The sequence below is a fragment of the Diplotaxodon limnothrissa genome, linkage group LG13 (genome assembly GCF_057381915.1).
Source record: "Diplotaxodon limnothrissa isolate DT_005_m linkage group LG13, D_limnothrissa_male_GT1.1, whole genome shotgun sequence".
NCBI classification, from domain to species: domain Eukaryota; kingdom Metazoa; phylum Chordata; class Actinopteri; order Cichliformes; family Cichlidae; genus Diplotaxodon; species Diplotaxodon limnothrissa.
In genome coordinates, this window is record NC_140608.1 from 10,790,733 (window position 1) to 10,809,458 (window position 18,726).

The 18,726-nt window shown below is 39.2% G+C and overlaps 1 protein-coding gene across 1 annotated transcript; it reads right to left on the bottom strand.

Annotated features, from left to right (window-relative positions):
- Window positions 1–988: 988 nt before the first annotated feature.
- Window positions 989–14,888, bottom strand: LOC146619876 (bifunctional 3'-phosphoadenosine 5'-phosphosulfate synthase 2-like). Its single transcript, XM_085369786.1, has 12 exons — window positions 14,371–14,888; window positions 12,434–12,548; window positions 12,122–12,357; window positions 11,841–11,979; window positions 11,551–11,669; window positions 9,985–10,098; window positions 8,846–8,957; window positions 6,407–6,612; window positions 6,153–6,288; window positions 3,623–3,891; window positions 3,310–3,539; window positions 989–1,656 (listed from the first exon to the last, which is right to left on the bottom strand). Exons 1-12 carry the CDS (start codon window positions 14,392–14,394, stop codon window positions 1,515–1,517), a joined length of 1,842 nt encoding a protein of 613 aa, XP_085225912.1. The 5' UTR covers window positions 14,395–14,888; the 3' UTR covers window positions 989–1,514.
- Between the last annotated feature and the right edge of the window lie 3,838 nt (window positions 14,889–18,726).

The following is an 18,726-nucleotide window of genomic DNA, read 5'->3' on the forward strand; positions in this document are numbered from 1 at the left end:
AGTTGGGAGATTTTATAAAGTAGTGAGGGTACAGTTCAGCAGATTTAAATGGGTTTACCTGGAACATCGCAGATTAAATGATCTGATCCCATGTAAGGCTAATTAGGAATCTCCTTCTTACAGCGAAGACTAGTTCTCCCCACTGAAGAGCACTTATCTTGTAGCGCTGTAAGCCCTCACAGCTTAATGAGAAGCGAAATGAATCAGTCCTCCAACTTCGCTCAACCATCTCTTAAGTGTAATTTGAAAGCGTCTCATGTTCTCCTTAATCTGTTATAGAAGATCTAGTTAGCAGAGTCAATCCAGAGCCAAAACCTGAGCTCTCTTAATGCACAAAGTGACAGTGTGACTGTTGTTAGTCCGGTTTATTCCTATAAAAAGAACAGCTGGAAGTTTTAGGATAACATGCAGGTATAATTGACTGTCTTTGTGTCCATCTCAGTAAGTAAATACAATATGCTGTCACTGAGTTTAGCTGTTAAGTCGGAAACCAAAACTCGATTGTGCCCTTTTACACACATTTACGTTTTTTTCTCGCCTCTCCACATTTCTGCCAGCAGATGGCGGCATTGCACTTTTGGCTTCGCAGCTCCGGCCGCACCTGGTACCGGACTTTTTTATACCCCCTCACCCCACCCCCAATCCGTTAAATGGAGTTATCCGGCAGACCTTTAACCTTATACAGCACTGATAAACATGCACTCTGTACAGACAGAAGAGGTAAGTATTGTTGCACAACCAGGGCCACACAGTCACAGTCGGGCCAGAGGTACTGCAGAAAACATTTAAATCATCTTGTTCAAAGTACATATCATCTCTGTGCAATGTAGTCGCTAAATAGTCATATAACAAATAAGTGTTTTTATTATTTCATTTTACATTTATTTTCCTACGACCAAAGATCCTATAATATGAATGCATATGCACAATTTATGAAGTCACAGAAATCTTAAAGACAAAAAACAACAACAACAACAAAAAAAATCAGTTTTATAGGACTGAAATTGACCACAAAGACACATTTTATATATATAAATTCCTGTAGTACTTCATAATAATATAAAAAGATTAACATGAGGGATTAACACAATGACATCTATAACATGTAGGCACTGTGTGCAATGATAAGACTACGGCTTTCATTCAGGTGATACAAATACAGTGATACAGTTGTCATGTTAAAAAGGTAATAAAAACTTCAATATGCATGTTTTTTGTCGTGCGCCCTTCAGTGTCTCATGTATGCATATATATAAAGATTTCCTTGTCTTGGAATGTGCTCCTATGTGTACAGTCATACAAAAAATTCAAGTTAGATTTAATTTATTAAAACACATAGCTTAAGGTAATATGCATATAATCACAAAATCTCCCCATTGTTTTACAGGAATGAGATTCATATTTTGATTTGGTGAAGATAAAACTCCCACCGCTGCAGTTTGCACCAATAAAAATCCATCCCACCTTAAATAATCCTAAAGAATAAACTGGATAGTTGCTCATGAGCTTGTTGATTAGTTTTTCTTCTGAAGAGAGGTGTAGTACTCGACCAACACCCTCCAGGCTTTGGGGGCCATAAAACCATCTGGAGGGTACTCTCCGCTCCGAGCCAAGCTCCTCATCATGGTGCCAGAAATGAACTGAAACTCATCGTGTCTGAGAAATTGTAGAAGAATGGGGGAAAGGGAGTATACAGTGGCAAGGACAGGTTATTAGAAATCAAAATTTGTAAATTCTATAATAGCGCCGTGATTAGATCTCGACTCAAATACCAACTACGACACAAACACATATAAACGCACAAGCCTAATAATTTACAGTCTAATTTTTGTGAAATTTTTAGTTTGGCAATGAAGTTTTTGCCCTAAAAGTGTGTCGAAGGCAATGCAATGTTTTACTGTTCAGTAAAGAACACCCAAATAAGTACTAATGAGCTACTACCCTTTGTCCTTAAAAATGTGCATTCCTTCAACAGCTGGTGAGCGGAGAGCTGCACCAAAAACTGTAGCTCAGGAGTTAGAGCAGGTCATCACTAATCGGAATCAGTCCGATCCCTGACTACAGTCTACATGCCAAGTATCCTTAGGTGAGATACTGACCCTCACGTTGCTCTCAGATGCATTGATTGGAGTGTGAATGTTACATAGAAAACACTTAAGCATGGAAAAACATTCTTGTATGAATAACGAGCGCTCTCACTGCTCAGGTAGAGTAGAGAAGTGCTATATAAGAACCAGTTCACTGAATGAAGAAAGTGTTTCATGTTTGTGCCGCACTTTTTTACAGTTTTATTTTATGTTTCCATGTGTGGAGCCAAACTCTGGAATAGAAAGAGACAGTCTCAACAAGCACATGGATGACAAAGGACTTTATCAAATACCACATGGTAAATGATATATATATATATATATATATATATATATATATATATATATATATATGTGTGTGTGTGTATATGTCTCTGAGTATATATATAAATATTATATTCTAAATAGAATTGTTTATTAAACCTGAATGCGCTTAAGGTCAGTGATTGTGTGTGAGTGATTCTATAAATAGAGTTATCATATAATTAGTTTTAATTTTAATTTTATTTTGACTTTTTGCTTTTAATTCAGTTTAGTTTAAGTTCCAGAGTGAGTTTTTAATATTAAGTATTTAATATTTACTTAATAATGTTTAGTTTTAGTTTAAGTTTATTGGTTTCAGTCTTAGTTGTTATTAATTATTGCTGTATGGACGACATGTGTCAGAGGTGAGATTTAGAAAAAATTAGAACAGGTATTACAATGAAAACACAACTATTAGAAAGTGGTTGTCTACAAGATGTCCCTTGTATTTTTTTTCCAAGTCTAGTTTCTATTTTAGTTAATTAAAATGGTTTTTAACCATCTAGTTTTAGTTTTTACTTTAGTTTTAGTTAACTATAATAGCCTTGTTATAGCTCTAGGTGAATGTATGCGTATATTTATAATTGTCTGTCATTTCATATACGGGCCATTAGCTTGTGAAAGGAAGCTGAATATTGCAATCATCCATTAGATATGAAGGAGGGGTAGAATGATATTTTTCAGCAAATTTTTGAGATGCTTATATACAATCAAGCATCAGGTTTTGTATTTTGTTTTAGTAGTGTTTGCTAACTTCAGATTACTTCAGGTGGTTAGTAGGGGAGTCACTGACCGGTCTTTAGGCTGGTGTGAATGGGGCTTTAGCAGTTAATTTTGCATTTCTAGAAGTATGCGACCCCTTGAGGTTCAATATTGACTGCAACTTACAAGAAAAACCTGCAGATCTTTCATCACTCACCGGTCTTTGTCATAGAAGTCCATAGCCTTCTTAGTTTTGTTGTAGGCAGCTACCCTGAAGGGAATGATCTCTACAGAGGTGAGACCTGGGGCCATGGACAGCACTTTTCCACCATGGGTGGGCTCATACAAGTCCTTTTTAGTCTCTGGGTGAGGCATACCTGCAGGATCCCGGCCGACAATGTAAAAGTTTGCTCCGGCGATCATTCTGGCTCTGCAGTGCCACTGAACCTGAAAGACATTGAAGCTGATATCACATGCACCCGTATTTTTTAAAACCTTTGAGTGAGCCATAAGCCACCACTGCTGCTCACCTCTGTAGGTCCAGCATACATCATAGGGGAAGGGAAGATGGCAACAATGGTGCTAGCTGGGTCCAACACGCCCTCCTCCAGGACAGCATCATGTTGCCTCATCCTCCACTGCAGAGGCACATCGTCGTCTTTGGTCCAACCACCGAGCGGGTGAAGTAAGAGGACTGGATTTTTGTATCCTCGCTCCAGCAATCGCCGCTTGGTGTCCTGCATGAGCAGGGCGTGACCATTGTGGATCGGGTTACGCAGCTGGAATGCAAACACCGCATCTAAAGACAGAGGAGCATATAATAAAATTAACATACAATAGACACACGTGCTTCATGATCATGCCTTCCAAAATATTTGTCACAGCCAACATGCGAACCATGCCTTTAACAGAACTCAAATACACCCTGATCATAGTGTTTAAATTCACTTTTATCAGAACAAAAGCAACAAAAATGTTGGTGGTGTGTGACGACAGACAGATGCATAGAATTTTATATTTTTCTTACTGTCAACAAATCCCATTATACCTAAAAACCAACAATACTGTCCACTCACATTTTCTCCTCCTTCTATATCTATCTATACAAATATATAAAAAACGTAGTTTAACAGTGGGTTTAACATAAAATTTAGCTATACTTTCACACACTTACAAGATCTGCATTACTTGTTAGTTATGTTAATCTGATGTTTCATAACTAGTCCTATAGGGCTTTGCTATTGAAGAAGACTTAATCCTTCCCACTTTGACCACATATTCAGCATTTTTTTAAACTTTTGCACTGGGTGACATTACAAGCATAAAAGAAATAGCATTGTGTTTATTTTAAGTCAGTCCCATGTACATTAATTACTCTTTAGCATACTAAACACAGCCCCCAAAATGCATAATTTCCCTCTGTTTGATGTTGATGTTTTCTATGACAACAGTCCAAAGCTATTTTAAGAAATCACGTGTTTTATAATGTTCTTAGGTGGGAACAAACAGGTTTGGGCTTGGCATGCTATGGGAACTACTGAGACAGACTGTTGGTTTCTTTTTGCTTTGGGCTTGTTAACAATAAGAAAGTACAGGTTATTGTCCACCTAGTGCAGATAACACCATGCTCTCACACCGGTAACAAACCTCAGCATAGTAAAAACACAAAGTGCCAAAATAAACAGTGCATTGTGGATAAGATGAATAGGTAAAACAATATCTGCACAAAGCAGTCACATCAAAGTTAGCGGGTGAAAGTAAAAACAGATGATGTCATTTAATTGTTCATTGCATTCAGGAATACAGTTAGCTCCATTAGCTTTTGGACAAAGACACTTCTTAGTTTTGCCACCACACGGATTTCAGATCTAATAATCAAGATGTGATTGGCGTGCAGACTTTCAGCATTTTGATTCAAGGGGTTTAACAAAAGTTTTGCATTAACTGTTAAGGAATAACTACTATTTTTGCAACCCTGCCCAAATTTTCAGAGGCGCAAAAGTAATTGGGCAGTTAAACCATCAGTAAAAACTGGTGCAACCTGTAACCATACATGGTCATGCCATAATGACATGTGAATATCCTTCTGTCTTGTTTAACAGGTAATATAGTATGTTTCAGATCACTTCTGTCATTTGGGTACAAATTAATCTTGTTTTTAGTTTTCCACAACCATGTAGGCTCTTTGACATGTTGCTTTTAGGAAAATCTAATCTGTCCTTCCAGTTCCAAAGTGTAACCAGTGTTGTAAAAATTAAGGAAAACAACTTTTATTGGATATAATTTTGTATTCTGGAGTCATCAACTACAGTTATCTTCTCTGCGGTTGCTCTGCAGTCGCTCAGACCTTTTGGTGTTTCTGAGCAGATTGTTGATCCTAAAGTGTTTGCTATCTCTCAGATAGGTTTATTTTGGGTTTCAGTCTAATAATGGGCTTTTTCACTTGCACCAACATCTCTTTGGACCCCATACTGAAAATTCCACTGAACACTTGGAATACCTCCAGATGTTTTACTTGTTTAATGTGCCAGGGAATAATGAGAGTACAGGCCTGCCCATGAAACTCCTGATTAGCCTTGGAAAATGTGGGAGTGCATATACAAATATGCCTGTAATTGCTAAACAGTTAATAATTGAATACTTTTGTTACCTTGAACTAAAGTCTGCAGTTCAATCAAATTCTGATTGTGTGAAGTAAAATCCACTGAGGTGGTGTACAGAGGCAAATTTACAAAAACGGCCATTGTCCAAATACTTACAGACCTAACTATACTATATGTGCCCATTGATCACAGGACGTGTCACAAAAATCACCATGCAGCTTTAAAGTTACCATTTAATTTTTTCCATCTGGTCCTTAGTCAAGTTTTCTGAAAGACAAAGGGTGTATTGCTAAATACACTGCTTTAATTTTTTTCATGTTTTCACCGGTTACCATAACTGCTTTATTATAGAGAAATATATATGTCATACTGGAAGTTACTGACAACAAACCAAACAAAAAGGCCACTTCTGTATCTCCTGATCGTCACTGTAGTGTTGTACTTTAGATTTTCTCACCTGCTTTCATATCTTTGAACTTCTGCCTGAGCTCCTTTGGAGTAAAGCGGTACTGGTCAAGTCCATCGTTCCATCTGATTCGCTCCAGCACCTCCAGATCCCCACCTACCAGCCAGTCACCTCCTTCCATAACCATCTGCCAAGGATAAAAGCAGAGAACAGTTTTTCATCATTAAAATGTGTGATGCTGGCATGAGAACACCTTCCAGTCTCCAAATTTTTAACTGCGCACAGGTTAATAGCTGCATTATAACCTTAATGTACGGGTGTTGTGGACAAGTAGTGCCCCACTGGCGGGCACTGCGTTCCTCCTTGCGGTGCGCGTAGAACTCGGGGTTCCTGAGAACAGCCACACGTGAACCTTGGTACTCCAGAGCTACCGCTGCACAGCCCTCCAGCTTCTCTTTGGTCTCAGAGCTAACAGGCAGGACAATGGGAATAGACATGTTGATGGCCCCACCTGAGAGAGAAGATGAAGTGATCTTAAACATACAAAGCCAAGCAATTATAATTCTACGAGTGTTTTCCTTTTGAAATACATGAAAATATGAAAACATATATGAAAACAGGTGCAGCATGTTAGGATGCCTGGGTCGTTGACCCAGAGGTTTGAGTTTATTATATTATTTATCTTTTCTAGTCTTTGGTTTCTTTGTTAGAGTTCTTTCTTATGATTTATGTCTCTGTGTAATCCTTAGTTGCTGTCTCCCCTGTCTGCTATATCCCCGTGTCCAGTCGGTGTCTGCCCTGGTCCCACGTCTCTGTTCCCCCTGTTGTAGTGCCTGCCTGTGAGTCTGTGTCTGTAAGTTCAGTCTGTGTTATGTTTCCTGTTTTATTTTGAAGGTCCTTGTCTTATGTTAATGTATCTGGTTTTGCTTCCCCAGTTTCGTTAGGCTCGATTTGCCACAGCTGTGTTTCTCTCCTGTTGCCCATTCCCTGATTGCTCCCTCTGTGTTTCTCTGTGTCCGTGTCGCGATCTACCCTTATTGAGCTGTGTGTTCTGTCTGTGTAAGTGTATTTTCTAGTCCTAGTTTTGTTGCCCTTTTGAGTTCACGTCTGTCTCTGGAGTCTGCACTTTGGGTCCTTGTCCTGCCTGCACACAGCCGTTCCATAACACAGCACACTAATGACAAACACTTCAAAGAGAAGGAGTGTGATCTCAGAAAGGAGCTGTAATGTCTAATTAAATATAATTACTATTATTGGGCAATGAAGAAATAATCAAAGAATTAATTGGTCTGTCATTAAATAATAATAATATATTTTACAGTTACTTCTGTGCTTTAAGGACATGCACATTATCTGCTTTAGAGCAATTTTGTATGTCAAGTGGAATAGCATGTGCTCATTTTAAAAATTAGAGGTTCATTCATGCTTTCCCTTCATTCTTGCCTCATTTTAAATTGAACCAGACAATAATTTGTCTGTGTTATTTACACACAGAAAGAGAAGAGAGGAATAGAGATATTGCTTAATTTCGGACTTACATTATGTGTAAAGTTTGTTGCCACAAGTGTAGGCGACTTGTAACAACAAAGATTATCAACATCAACTCTAGTTAAGTGTGGCCACACTTTTGACTCACTTTTCTCTCCTGTTGTTGTGTGTGCGAGCTCCCTTACACCCCTTGCACATATACTCACAGAGTGAGAGAGAGATCTCACTGCCGAATTGTGAATGGAGAAAATGAAAGCGAGTCAAATATTTTAATATTACTGTGAGTTAGAAGTGAAACAGCTGAGATCAAATGCTATGTTATGTATATGTGACGATTGAGTCAGCAGAGCTTCTGTAACTTTTACACGCCATTCACATCAGCCAACCTCGCCAACCCTGCTCCGTAACTTTAACGGTCTTGAGCTGCTGTTGTCCCTAAGCGCTTTCACTTTGGAATGGAATATCTAGGAGGGAACAAATTTCATGAAGCGACTTGCCGCAACAATCGGATCTTATTACAGCGTGACGTTTGAATGCAGTCAGCTCTCTGGAACAACCCATTCTTTCACAAATGTTTATTAGACATTTGATTTTATACACCTCTTGGCAATGACAGTGAAAATACCTGAATTTCAAGATTAAGAGGCATGGCCCAATAATTCTGTTCACATTCATTGATTGCAGTAGATTGCAGCTTGTGCTTTGCATCCACTGTTAGGCTTGTATGAGGCTGAAAGTGATGTGTAAATGTTGCTAGATGTCGCTGTGAACCGTTTGCTTGAACTTGGAGATGGTGTGGACTCCGATCTGGCCCAATGTATGGCTGGACATAAATTTTGGACTTTCAACTGTATTTACACAAGTTTTACAGCTTTTCCTATAAATAAAGACCTCCCCGAACGCAATTCATAATTCAATAACAGATTTCTGTAAGTTTGCACGTTTACTTCTTACCATTTAAGCCAAAAGAATCATGCTAAGAGATTTCTTTCATTTACTTTTTACTGCTGACATTGCACTTCTTTTTCTTATGTTAGAATATCTCATTGATTAAATGTGTAGTTACATTTCTTTGCACTGGCAGAAAGGGGAGATTCACTGGTCTGGCCCACATAAGATCAAAGTGTATGTAAAATTAGTCTGACATCCCCACACTAACTGAATTAATCACAATTCAGCTGCCTAATGTCACTTTTAGGAGCAGGGAGGGGGTGTCTAGATGTTGTAGATGTTGAAAGTTTAAGGACTTTTCTTACCATCTAGGAGATTGCCAAAGTGCATAGTCTGGAGGAACTCTCTCTCTCTCATGAATCCCTTTAGTGGACTGGCCCAGCCCTCGGCCAAAACCTGCACCCACTGCAGATCCAGCTGTAGATGAATAAAACAGCATCGTCAGCAGGATGAAAAGAAAATAACACAAAATACTTGTAAACTGCGATTCCAGTTCAGGAAAGCCATATATTTCATTTGCTGTATTGCAAATTAAACACATTTCAGTGGTATTCACAAGTTAATCTGTAGGCCTGCTCTAAATAAGTGAATAATTTAACAGTGGAAGGATTGACCCCAGTGGAATACGATAAAATAGAGACAGACAATATGAGCTGCAGATTTACAAAAACCATTTCAACTATAGACACAAAGAGTAAAATAACAACTTGGCTACACAGAGAATAAATTCACTTTAAAATACTTTCCCTTTTTAAAATGAGCATTACTGATTTATTTACCTTTATTTTCACAACGTTTGAAACAATGTTTGCCAAGAAGCTGCATATCTGTTAGCATCTGCAGAACACTGACTGACAGTTACGTGAGCATTTCCCTATTGATTAATCAGGGAAAAGGAAATATTTTCTTAGTACACAGTGTCAGCGGTTGGGTGGAGGCGAGGAAGAAGGAACCCAAACGCAGGACTCGCAGGTAGGTGACGATTTATTATAAGGAGTGGATGAACAGAACAAAGGGAGAAAATGGCTGGCTGGACGACTGACTGAAGCACTGACTGACTAACGGAACATACAGACGGAGAGACAACATCACAATAACATCAATGACACGACATTGGACTGGTTGAACTGAGGGACATAAATACACAGGCTGAGTGATGAGAGATTAGAACCTGGTGAGTACACAGCTGAACATAATGAACTAATGATAAACGGGAAGAGGACGGAACATAATGTACATGGACCAAGGCTAACACAATAAAACAGGAAGTGGAACAGGCAGAAGATAAACAGTGAACGTGAACTGAAAATACTGGGTCACCGACCCAGGAACCCTGACACACAGTGTCCACACTGCAAGGAACGTACCCATAACTAACTGTCTGGAATGTTTTGTACTGACTCTGAGTTCTCATTTGCTATGTGACAGTAGAATGTGTACTTACTTTTGTAATGCTGATGGTGGGCAGCGTGTTTGCTTCAGCCAGAACATGGTTCACCCTGTCCTCTGGGATAAACAGTTCAGTCACCTCCTCCAGGATCTCATTTGGTACAATTTTCTACATACGAGAAGAAAGTGAATGTTCACAGTTTAATAACGCTGCTCATGTAGGGACTCAATGACTTTTTTTTTAAGAGTTTAAACAGCACGGTTAGTGCATCGGAAGGCTGTAAAATAACATTTCTTTTTAGATTAAACTATACTGCTGGGTGTATGCTGCATATTTTTTGTTCCTTTTGGTGCAAAATGGTGCTTTTTTGCATGATTTGCATTTGCCAAAGAAGTTCGCCTTTGGGCACTAGCTGAGTGGTGCACACAGTGCGTCTAATTACAGGTTTACATTCTGAATCAGACACGGCACACTAAATAAATAGCAAATTCATAAGTATAGTATTGGCTAAATAATTTATTTTCTGCACCGTTTGAGTTTACGGAAGCTCCTTTCAATAAAATCAAACATCTGTGAATGCCTTGCCTGATTTTGTTTGATGTAATTCTACACAGCAGGATTAATGTGTGCACACTGCTTCTGCGTATTCATGTTGACACAGCGGGGATATTTAAAAACAAAAAAATCAGTCACCTGTTACCTCAACGACCGGGGCTGTAAAAATACACATGTTTACACATTTACTCTATCAGCAACCTTTCCTTTAGTAAAGATAAGACGCTTGGCAACAGAACCAATGGCCTTTTAAATACCCAACAGAATCTTGACTGTGTGTGTGTGTGTGTGTGTGTGTGTGTGTGTAAAGGTCGGTTAGTGTCTTTTCTACATAGAGCTACACTCTTTACCTGTTTTTCCAGTTTTGCCTTTGTAATATAGATCTACATTTGTACATACATGAAGTGCAAACATATTGCTCATTCACATGCCTTTGAGTAAACTAAACTCTTTTGTGCATTACTCCGAGATTAGCGTGCGTCTCATTTTCACAATCATGAAAATTAAAATGATGTCCTTTGTGTTTCTCTATGTTATTTGCAGCAAAAAGGCCAGGGGGTTTTTTTTGGAATGGGGGGGGGGGGTTTAAAAAAAAAGGGAGTCCATATCCTGTACTTAATTTTTTCGTTTTTAATACTGTACTTGCTGAATCACTATTGTTTGCTGCTGTAATATAAAACCACTGAAGTACCAGGTAGTTCATTGCCTCTGGCTAGTTGTTACCAACCACTTCCTTCTCATGTGAAAGATTTCATTGATGGGCAGAGAACACTGAAAGATTGATGTTAATTATCACGACTTATAGTTTGTTTTAAGGGGGTGTGGCCTCCCTTAATAGGCCTCCCTTAGTATATTGAACTTATTTTAGTACAACAGCTTCATGTTTAAATTAAAAAATAACTGATCAAGTATTCAAACTTTTACATAATTTACATAGTGTCCTCTTCATCATCCTGCTGAGAAATTGCCAAGTGTAAATTAACACTGTGGGTAGAGTCTGTGTACACTGTGCTGTGTGGTTTATTCTGCTTTAAAAGGTCTGGAGCAAGTCTTCTGGAACCCTACCTGTTCCTTAAGCAGATCCAACACTTGATGGAGACATTCATTTACAGAGAGTTCTCCGGTTTTCAGAACAAGCTCTGGACGCTCTGGACGTTCGTACTCTGAATCAATCCCAGTAAAACCTGGCAATAAACCAGAGATATCAGTCAGACCCTATCAGCATTAATACTACCTAATCACTTGACTGAGACAGAATTACAACATGTGGTAAACTAGCCTGTAGATATTCATAGGGTCTGGGATGACTTTCATATCTCATAGATGTTTCTTGCTGTGAGTACCATCACACTGACCTTTGATCTCTCCAGCGCGAGCCTTTTTGTAAAGTCCTTTCACATCCCTGCTCTCACACACTTCAAGAGGCGCGTGGACAAACACTTCAAAAAATGGCAGCCCGGAACTTGCGTGGACGCTCCTTGCCTCGTCGCGATCCTGTGGGAGAAACGGCACGGATACATGATTTCAATGCATTTTTGATTCGAGGTCGACTTAAAATCTAGCGTCAACCTTTGTTAGGCAATGATTTCAGTCTTAAATAAACACATGCAGCATGTAACTCTTAAGCTTTCCTCACCTTGGCGAAAGGAGAGATGAAACTGGTGACACAAACGAGGCCGGCATCGGCAAACAGTTTGGCCACCTCTGCAACACGCCGGATGTTCTCCTCGCGGTCTTCAGCAGAAAAGCCGAGATTCTTGTTCAGGCCGTGGCGAATGTTGTCTCCATCCAGTGAGTAGCAGGGGATACCATGGGAGACGAGATAATCCTCCAGGGCAAAACTGATAGTAGTCTTTCCAGCACCAGACAAACCTAGAGGTAAAAGCATGGTGGTAAATAAGCAAATTGATCCCAGTCTAAATATGGTGGAAAAACTATAAAGATTTACCAGTGAGCCAGATGGTGCAGCCCCTAAAGCCCCCCTTGGTGCCCACGACCTGCCCTCTCTTGCTCCGGCTGACGTGGTGGGCCTGGTACACCACATTGGTCGCCTTGTTGAGATTCTAAAAGAGAAGCAGCAGGGGCTCCAAATATATTATAAATATATAGGCTAATATATTACAAGATATAGACCTAATGTATAGGCTCAGAAGCAGACAAAAGGGTATTCAGTTTGAGCGTATTCAGTTCACACACCAAATGACATATTTACCTGGATAGACATCACAGACAAGTCTCACCTGCTGTTCACGATGTCATAGAACAAATAGCATTTGCTTTTCACTGGATCCTTTTAAATTTACTTCCAAGTCATGTAAAGTAACACGTCATATATAATTTTTCAGACTAGACGAATCTGGTTCTACAAGGATAAAGTAACTATGTGGATGTGAATGAATGGAGCTGTAAAGACTTATAAATGGGAGGGTAGGGAAGCTCATGAGGGATGCAGGGAGGGAGGGAGAGGGAGGAATAATTGACAATGTGTCCAGTGTGCTGCCTGTAGCCAAGCGATGATGTGGCAGTGCTCGTGCCCACACGTTCACCCTCTGCACCCAGTCGCCCTTCTTCCCTACACCCTTACGCCTATAATGCCTACCCAATATGAAAGTAGTTTAACAGCTCGAAGGACCGCACAGGATTCCAGCTGCCATTGGATGAACTTCTGTGAAAAGAGCCCTTTTTTCTTGGTGCTAACACAGCCTCGGTTGTAAAAAATAAAATAAAATCCTGCACTCTGACACAGCACAAATCAAGGTGTGTTTCAATCAAAGGACATGGAAGGCATACCGCATGTGAAAAATATACAGACCCACACGCTGTGGGAGAGGCCTAGACAAACAGGGCTATTCTCTTAAACATAGGAGCCACCTTCCACTGCAGCCTTGCGCTGCCAAAACACCACCTCATCATGAATACAATGATGGCACTGGCTGGAAAAACAAAGTCCCATCATTCACTATTAAAAGTTGTAATACCTCTTGTAATAATACCATCCTACCTTGATAGTTTTTACCCTCTTTTCATTTCAATCCCCTTTTCATTTTCTCTTGTTGTTGCATTCCTTTTAAAGAATGCCCCTTGTGTAACTCTTCTCCCCTCGCTCCAGTTCAACTCCCATCCTCTTTCTCAGGAAATCACAGGGGATAAATGCTGATAACTATGTCAGCGAATTCCTCAAAGAAAATGACACATGAGTATTTCTTACTTACTTAATTGCTCCTGAGTTGCTCAGCATGGCAATTCTGAAAGCTTAGCCAATTGAATTAGCTACTAAATGTCAAAAGGAGCGACTATTTCGCAACTTCCTTTGAAAAGTGACTTTTTATCAAGAAAGCTGATGATTCATCTTCGTGGTTGCATCAGTGTTACAGTGTCAGTAATGATGCACCCCTTCAGTGGTGTATCTCTCATATGTGGCTCCACATACGTCTGCGGCATTCCCGTGCAGCATCACTCTGGCACTTTAACAGGGGCCTCTTTCTCCCCTCTCTCAAAAGACACTCTATGTTATGAATGAACTACACTGACATGGATACGTTACTACAACAACTGTCCCATTCAGAGTCGAGGCAAGTCTACAAACAGCCACACCTGGCAGGACAGTAAAAAAAAAAGCCTGCTTTTCAGAAAATTGCATTTAAATAAATAATCACTCCTAATGAAAAAAAGAAGGGTTTTTTTCTGCACGACCAGCAGACCTTCGTAGTAAGATCGCCGTTTTTAAGGAGGGCTTAAAGCAGGTAGTCTATTAACGTGACACTAAGTTCGCACACATGTCGGGCTGCTGGCTGACACAGTACATTTCGCTTTTTGTGGGGCTAATCTGATGACAGCTTAAATTTCTGGTGTCTGATTCGACTCGTTATCTCCACATCTACTCACTGTGCGAAGCCTCACTCCGGACATTTCGCTCTAGTGTTATGCCGCCAAAGGACTCCTGGACGCCGGACTCGGACCGCTGCACACACGCAGGCCTGGATGTTCGTCGGATGCTGGATCGACTTATAAAGCAAGAAACTTTGGGCTGTAGTAATCGAAAGAGGCAACGGAGGGGGGTGTTTAAAAGGGACTTTCAAGACACGTAGCACTCCACTGGCCCTGCCTCTCCTCCTGGCCCTCCTCCTTCAACGTTAGAAAAAAAAAGCGGATACCGGCAAACTTCAAGAAAAACGGCACTAGCAACAAAACCGAGGTAAAACCGGGTAAAGCTGGATATATCGACCCAATGCCACAAACTGGCAAGCGTTGGAGTAAAAATCACTCTTACTGAGGCGTCGAGGAAGTCGCTGGTGTCTTCCCATTTCCCCCCACACGTCCAGACGCCACTGGCTCACACCACACCTCACCCCATATGAAAAAAACCTCTTTAAAAAATCCAGTCATAAAACAAGCAAGTAGAAAGTTTCTCCTGGATGGAAATCTATTTTGTCCCAAAAATGGGGCAACAAGGGGTTATATGTAGCCCACGTTTAATGATTAAATGTAGGTCACAGTAAGGAAGCACCAATGGGAGAATGAGCCTCTCCTTAGAAGGGGTCTTTCAAAGGAGTCTTTCAAAGTTTAGAAGTATCGATAAGTGAGTTCATAAGTTTGTTTAGCAACAGAAAAAGATGTGTAATCAACTAGCCAGACATTTCTAAACCTTACAAAATATAAGCGTTAATTCAATTTTATTTATTTAGCGCCAAATCGCAACAACAGTCACTTTAATATTGTAAGAATACAGAGAAAACAGAGATAACCCCAACAAAGCAGATGTCCTACTATGAGCGAGCACTCTGCAACAGTGGGAAAGAAAAACTACATTTTAACAGGAAAAAAACTCTGGCATGCCAGGTTCAGAGAAGGGCAGCAATCTGCCACAACCGTTTTGGGGTGAGGGCAGGGAGACAGGACAAAAGACAACTTATCTAGCCATTACTATAAGCTTTATCAAAAAAGAAACTTTCAGGCTTAACCAGAGGCTGTATATCTGCCAAACCCAAAGTAGGAGCTGATTCCACAGAAGATGGGCCTGAAAGCTCGAGGCTCTGCCTTCACTCTACTTTTAAATACCCTAGAGTGAAGTGCTCTGTTGGAGTGATATGGTAATATGAGGTCCTTAATATAAGGTGGGACTTGACTATTCAAGATCTTTTATGTGAGAAGAAGGATTTTAAATAGATTCTAAAGTTCGCAACAACTAACTTTAGAAAAGAGTCGGTGAAGGGAAACCAGCATGGAAGAAATATGCTTTCTCTTTCTAGTCTCTGTCACTACTCTTGCTGCAGCATTTTGGATCAACTGCAGTCTTTTAGGGAGCTTTAGAACAACCTGATAATAGTGAATTTCTGTAGTCCATTTTAGAAGTAACAAATGTGGAAAGTAGTTTTAAAGCATCACTCTGAGGAAGGATGTTTTTATTTTAGAGACACTGCAAATGGAAAAGAGCAAGCATACCTATTTGTATAACATGCACACTGAAGGACATATCCTGATCATAAACAACTCCAATATTCATCTCAGTGTTAGTGGAGGTCAACGTAATCCCATCCAGAGTAAGTATCTAAGTAAGGAAGTTTCTAAGATTTTTAGGGTGAGTAAAATAACCTCAGTTTTATCTACATTTAGACACTGAAATATCCATGTCATTCAGGCCTATATGTCATTAAGACATTTCTGCAGTTTAACTAATTGTGTGTCATCTGGTTTCATGGATAGATAAAGCTTTATATCATCTGCATAACAATGAAAATGTATGCTATACCTTTAAATGATACTGTGTAAAGGAAACAAATATAATGTAAATAGAACTGGTCCCAGCATGGAATCCTGTGGAACTCCAGATTCAACAAAGTGCTGGAAATATTCCTGAGAGATTTTGGCCCTGATGGAGTTGTTGCACATCCATGATGCAAATCTCTTGTTCTACTACATTCCAAAGGTGCTCTATTAGATTACAAATAGACTATATTAACCAATAAATTTACAAGATTAGTGACATTCTGCTAGCACAATATTGCATTTTGTGTATCTTTCTTCAGTCTCAGATGACTGCAGGTTTCACCCAATCTTATAAACAGTACATTTGCATAATGACAACTCACCACGTCCAGATGAACAGAATCAACTTTTGGGGATGCATGATTGAACCTGCATCAAGACGTAACATGTAACTTGGTCAAGAGCAGTTTATGTTTAGCGTTTCAGTTTAAAATAGTCCTTTTTATTTTTCAGTATGGTCAAAGTACAGAATAAATTAAATTTATCATGAGAATGTTTAGGAAGTCAAATTAATGTAACTTTGATCTGGCAACAAACTAAAGTAACTTCCACGTCCCCTTCGTTAGAGCAAATTAGATCATATCTAAATTTAGACCGCGTTTAAAATTTAAAAGCAGGAATGTTGTTTGAAACTTTAATCAATCTAAACAATCTTTTTTACCTGAAATGTTAGTGAAAGATCAAAAGCAAATAAAATATTTTAACTAATGTATTTACAAGATTAATGATTTTTGCTAGCACGATGTTAAATATGGTTTGCCATACCTGCATTCTCTGACTGGGCGTTTAGATTTTGTTGTAAATTTATAGTACACCTATAAGATGAAACATTCCTTTAAACTGAATGCTTAAAATCAATGCTGAAATGATCCCCAGTTATTGCTATTTTAAGTAACAGTTTTGATCATTGCTTTTAATGTTATACTATGGATAATAAAGAAAAACATAATAGTCACTATATATTTAAGGTGTGTTCACTGATTTACACTTTTAACCTGTGCTCCAAAGAACAAGCAAGACCATGTTCCATTTTTAAAACTGCTGTTAGCTTCTGATTATGTTGAGTGGCACAGTTAATTTAATTTCCCTTTATTAGTCTGTTTTCACTTGTAAATTAGCTAGTTTTATTTCTGTTTATTTTATTTGTTTTTGTGGTCTGCAGGCTGGATGTGGCACCAAGGAAGTTAATCGCTGATATTAAATAATAATCCCAGTTATTAAAAAAATGTGCCACCACTTCATTGTCCATTCACAAAACCAAAAAGCATTTTCTGTACATTTGTATTTTCCTTATTTCATTGCTTAGATGAGTGCTACAGTATAGTTATTAGCAGATGCATCAGATGTCAGCAGAATGAGGCAAAAAATGAGAGCGACAGTAGGTTTGGCTAACAGCAGACTACTTGTTGAATACCAGTTGTCTTTAATGAGAGTTTGCTGAATGAATCCAAATGAGAAGCCTGTGCTATAGTACAAGTAACAGAGCAGGAAAAACAGATGCTGTTTTTTTACAGCTCTGTTAGTGGAGATCATCCATTTATATATCATGATAGACTGAAAGACTGAAAGATGGTTGTTGCTTCTGGATCTCAAATGTGAAGCCAGACTTGCTTAACACATGTATACGTGTATTTAAACATGTATTCTTCTAAATGGCCAGCAGGGAGCACTTCCTCTGGTGGCAAAAAGACTTGCAATTCTGAGAAAACAGCCATCAGCCTCCTTGCTCTGTGGCCTAAACACTCTGCTGATGACTGTATGTGTTCATTTGCCAGTGTGGGGATGAACAAAAAGTATTTGACCAGCATAATATAATCTGCAGTATGATCATTGCTTTAACCATGTAACAGATAGCTTTAAGATGGCCTTAAGATGTTATGCATACAGTTATTATGTTGACCTTGTATTTCAGGTGCAGTTATGACTATTTTATACACAATGCATATCTGTGCTTATTAAAGAGTTGGAGCTCGGTCAATTAATTGGGGGTTGGAAGCTTTGTTCGGCGCGATGTCCGGACAATCTATTGTGCAAGTGACTTGGAGCCATAGAAGGAATTGCAATACATGCTTACAAAACACTTATATATCAGATCATTTTATATTAAGGTTTTAGTAGAGGTTCTTGGTTAAAACATTTATTTAGTAGAAGACATACACATAGTCTCAGTGAGCTTCTGGTCTAGTGAAAGGTCAGAAGTGCAACAGGTGAATTGAGAAAGAGCATGTGAGGTCAACACATACACACACATTAGTTAGATTTATTTAGAGGAGAGATTAGTTATGTCTCGACAAGAAAGAGGAACAATTCACTTTAAGACAAGAACGGAAAGTACCAGCCATGAAAATAGAAGATGATTTTCTGGGTTAAAAGTCATTGTGGTGTTGATCTGATCTATGTATAAAATGTACCTGTGACGCATGAAGGGGCGTCAGTAAACAAACCCTGATGTTATAAAATAATTGTTTGTGCTTT

Coding starts and splice junctions, on each gene's coding strand:
- LOC146619876 (XM_085369786.1), bottom strand. CDS start 14,394: ATGTCCGGAGTGAGGCTTCGCACA. Junction 11,980..12,121: donor TCATCTCTCCTTTCGCCAAG/GTGAGGAAAGCT, acceptor TTTCTCCCACAG/GATCGCGACGAGGCAAGGAG. Junction 11,670..11,840: donor TCGCGCTGGAGAGATCAAAG/GTCAGTGTGATG, acceptor GTTTATTGCCAG/GTTTTACTGGGATTGATTCA.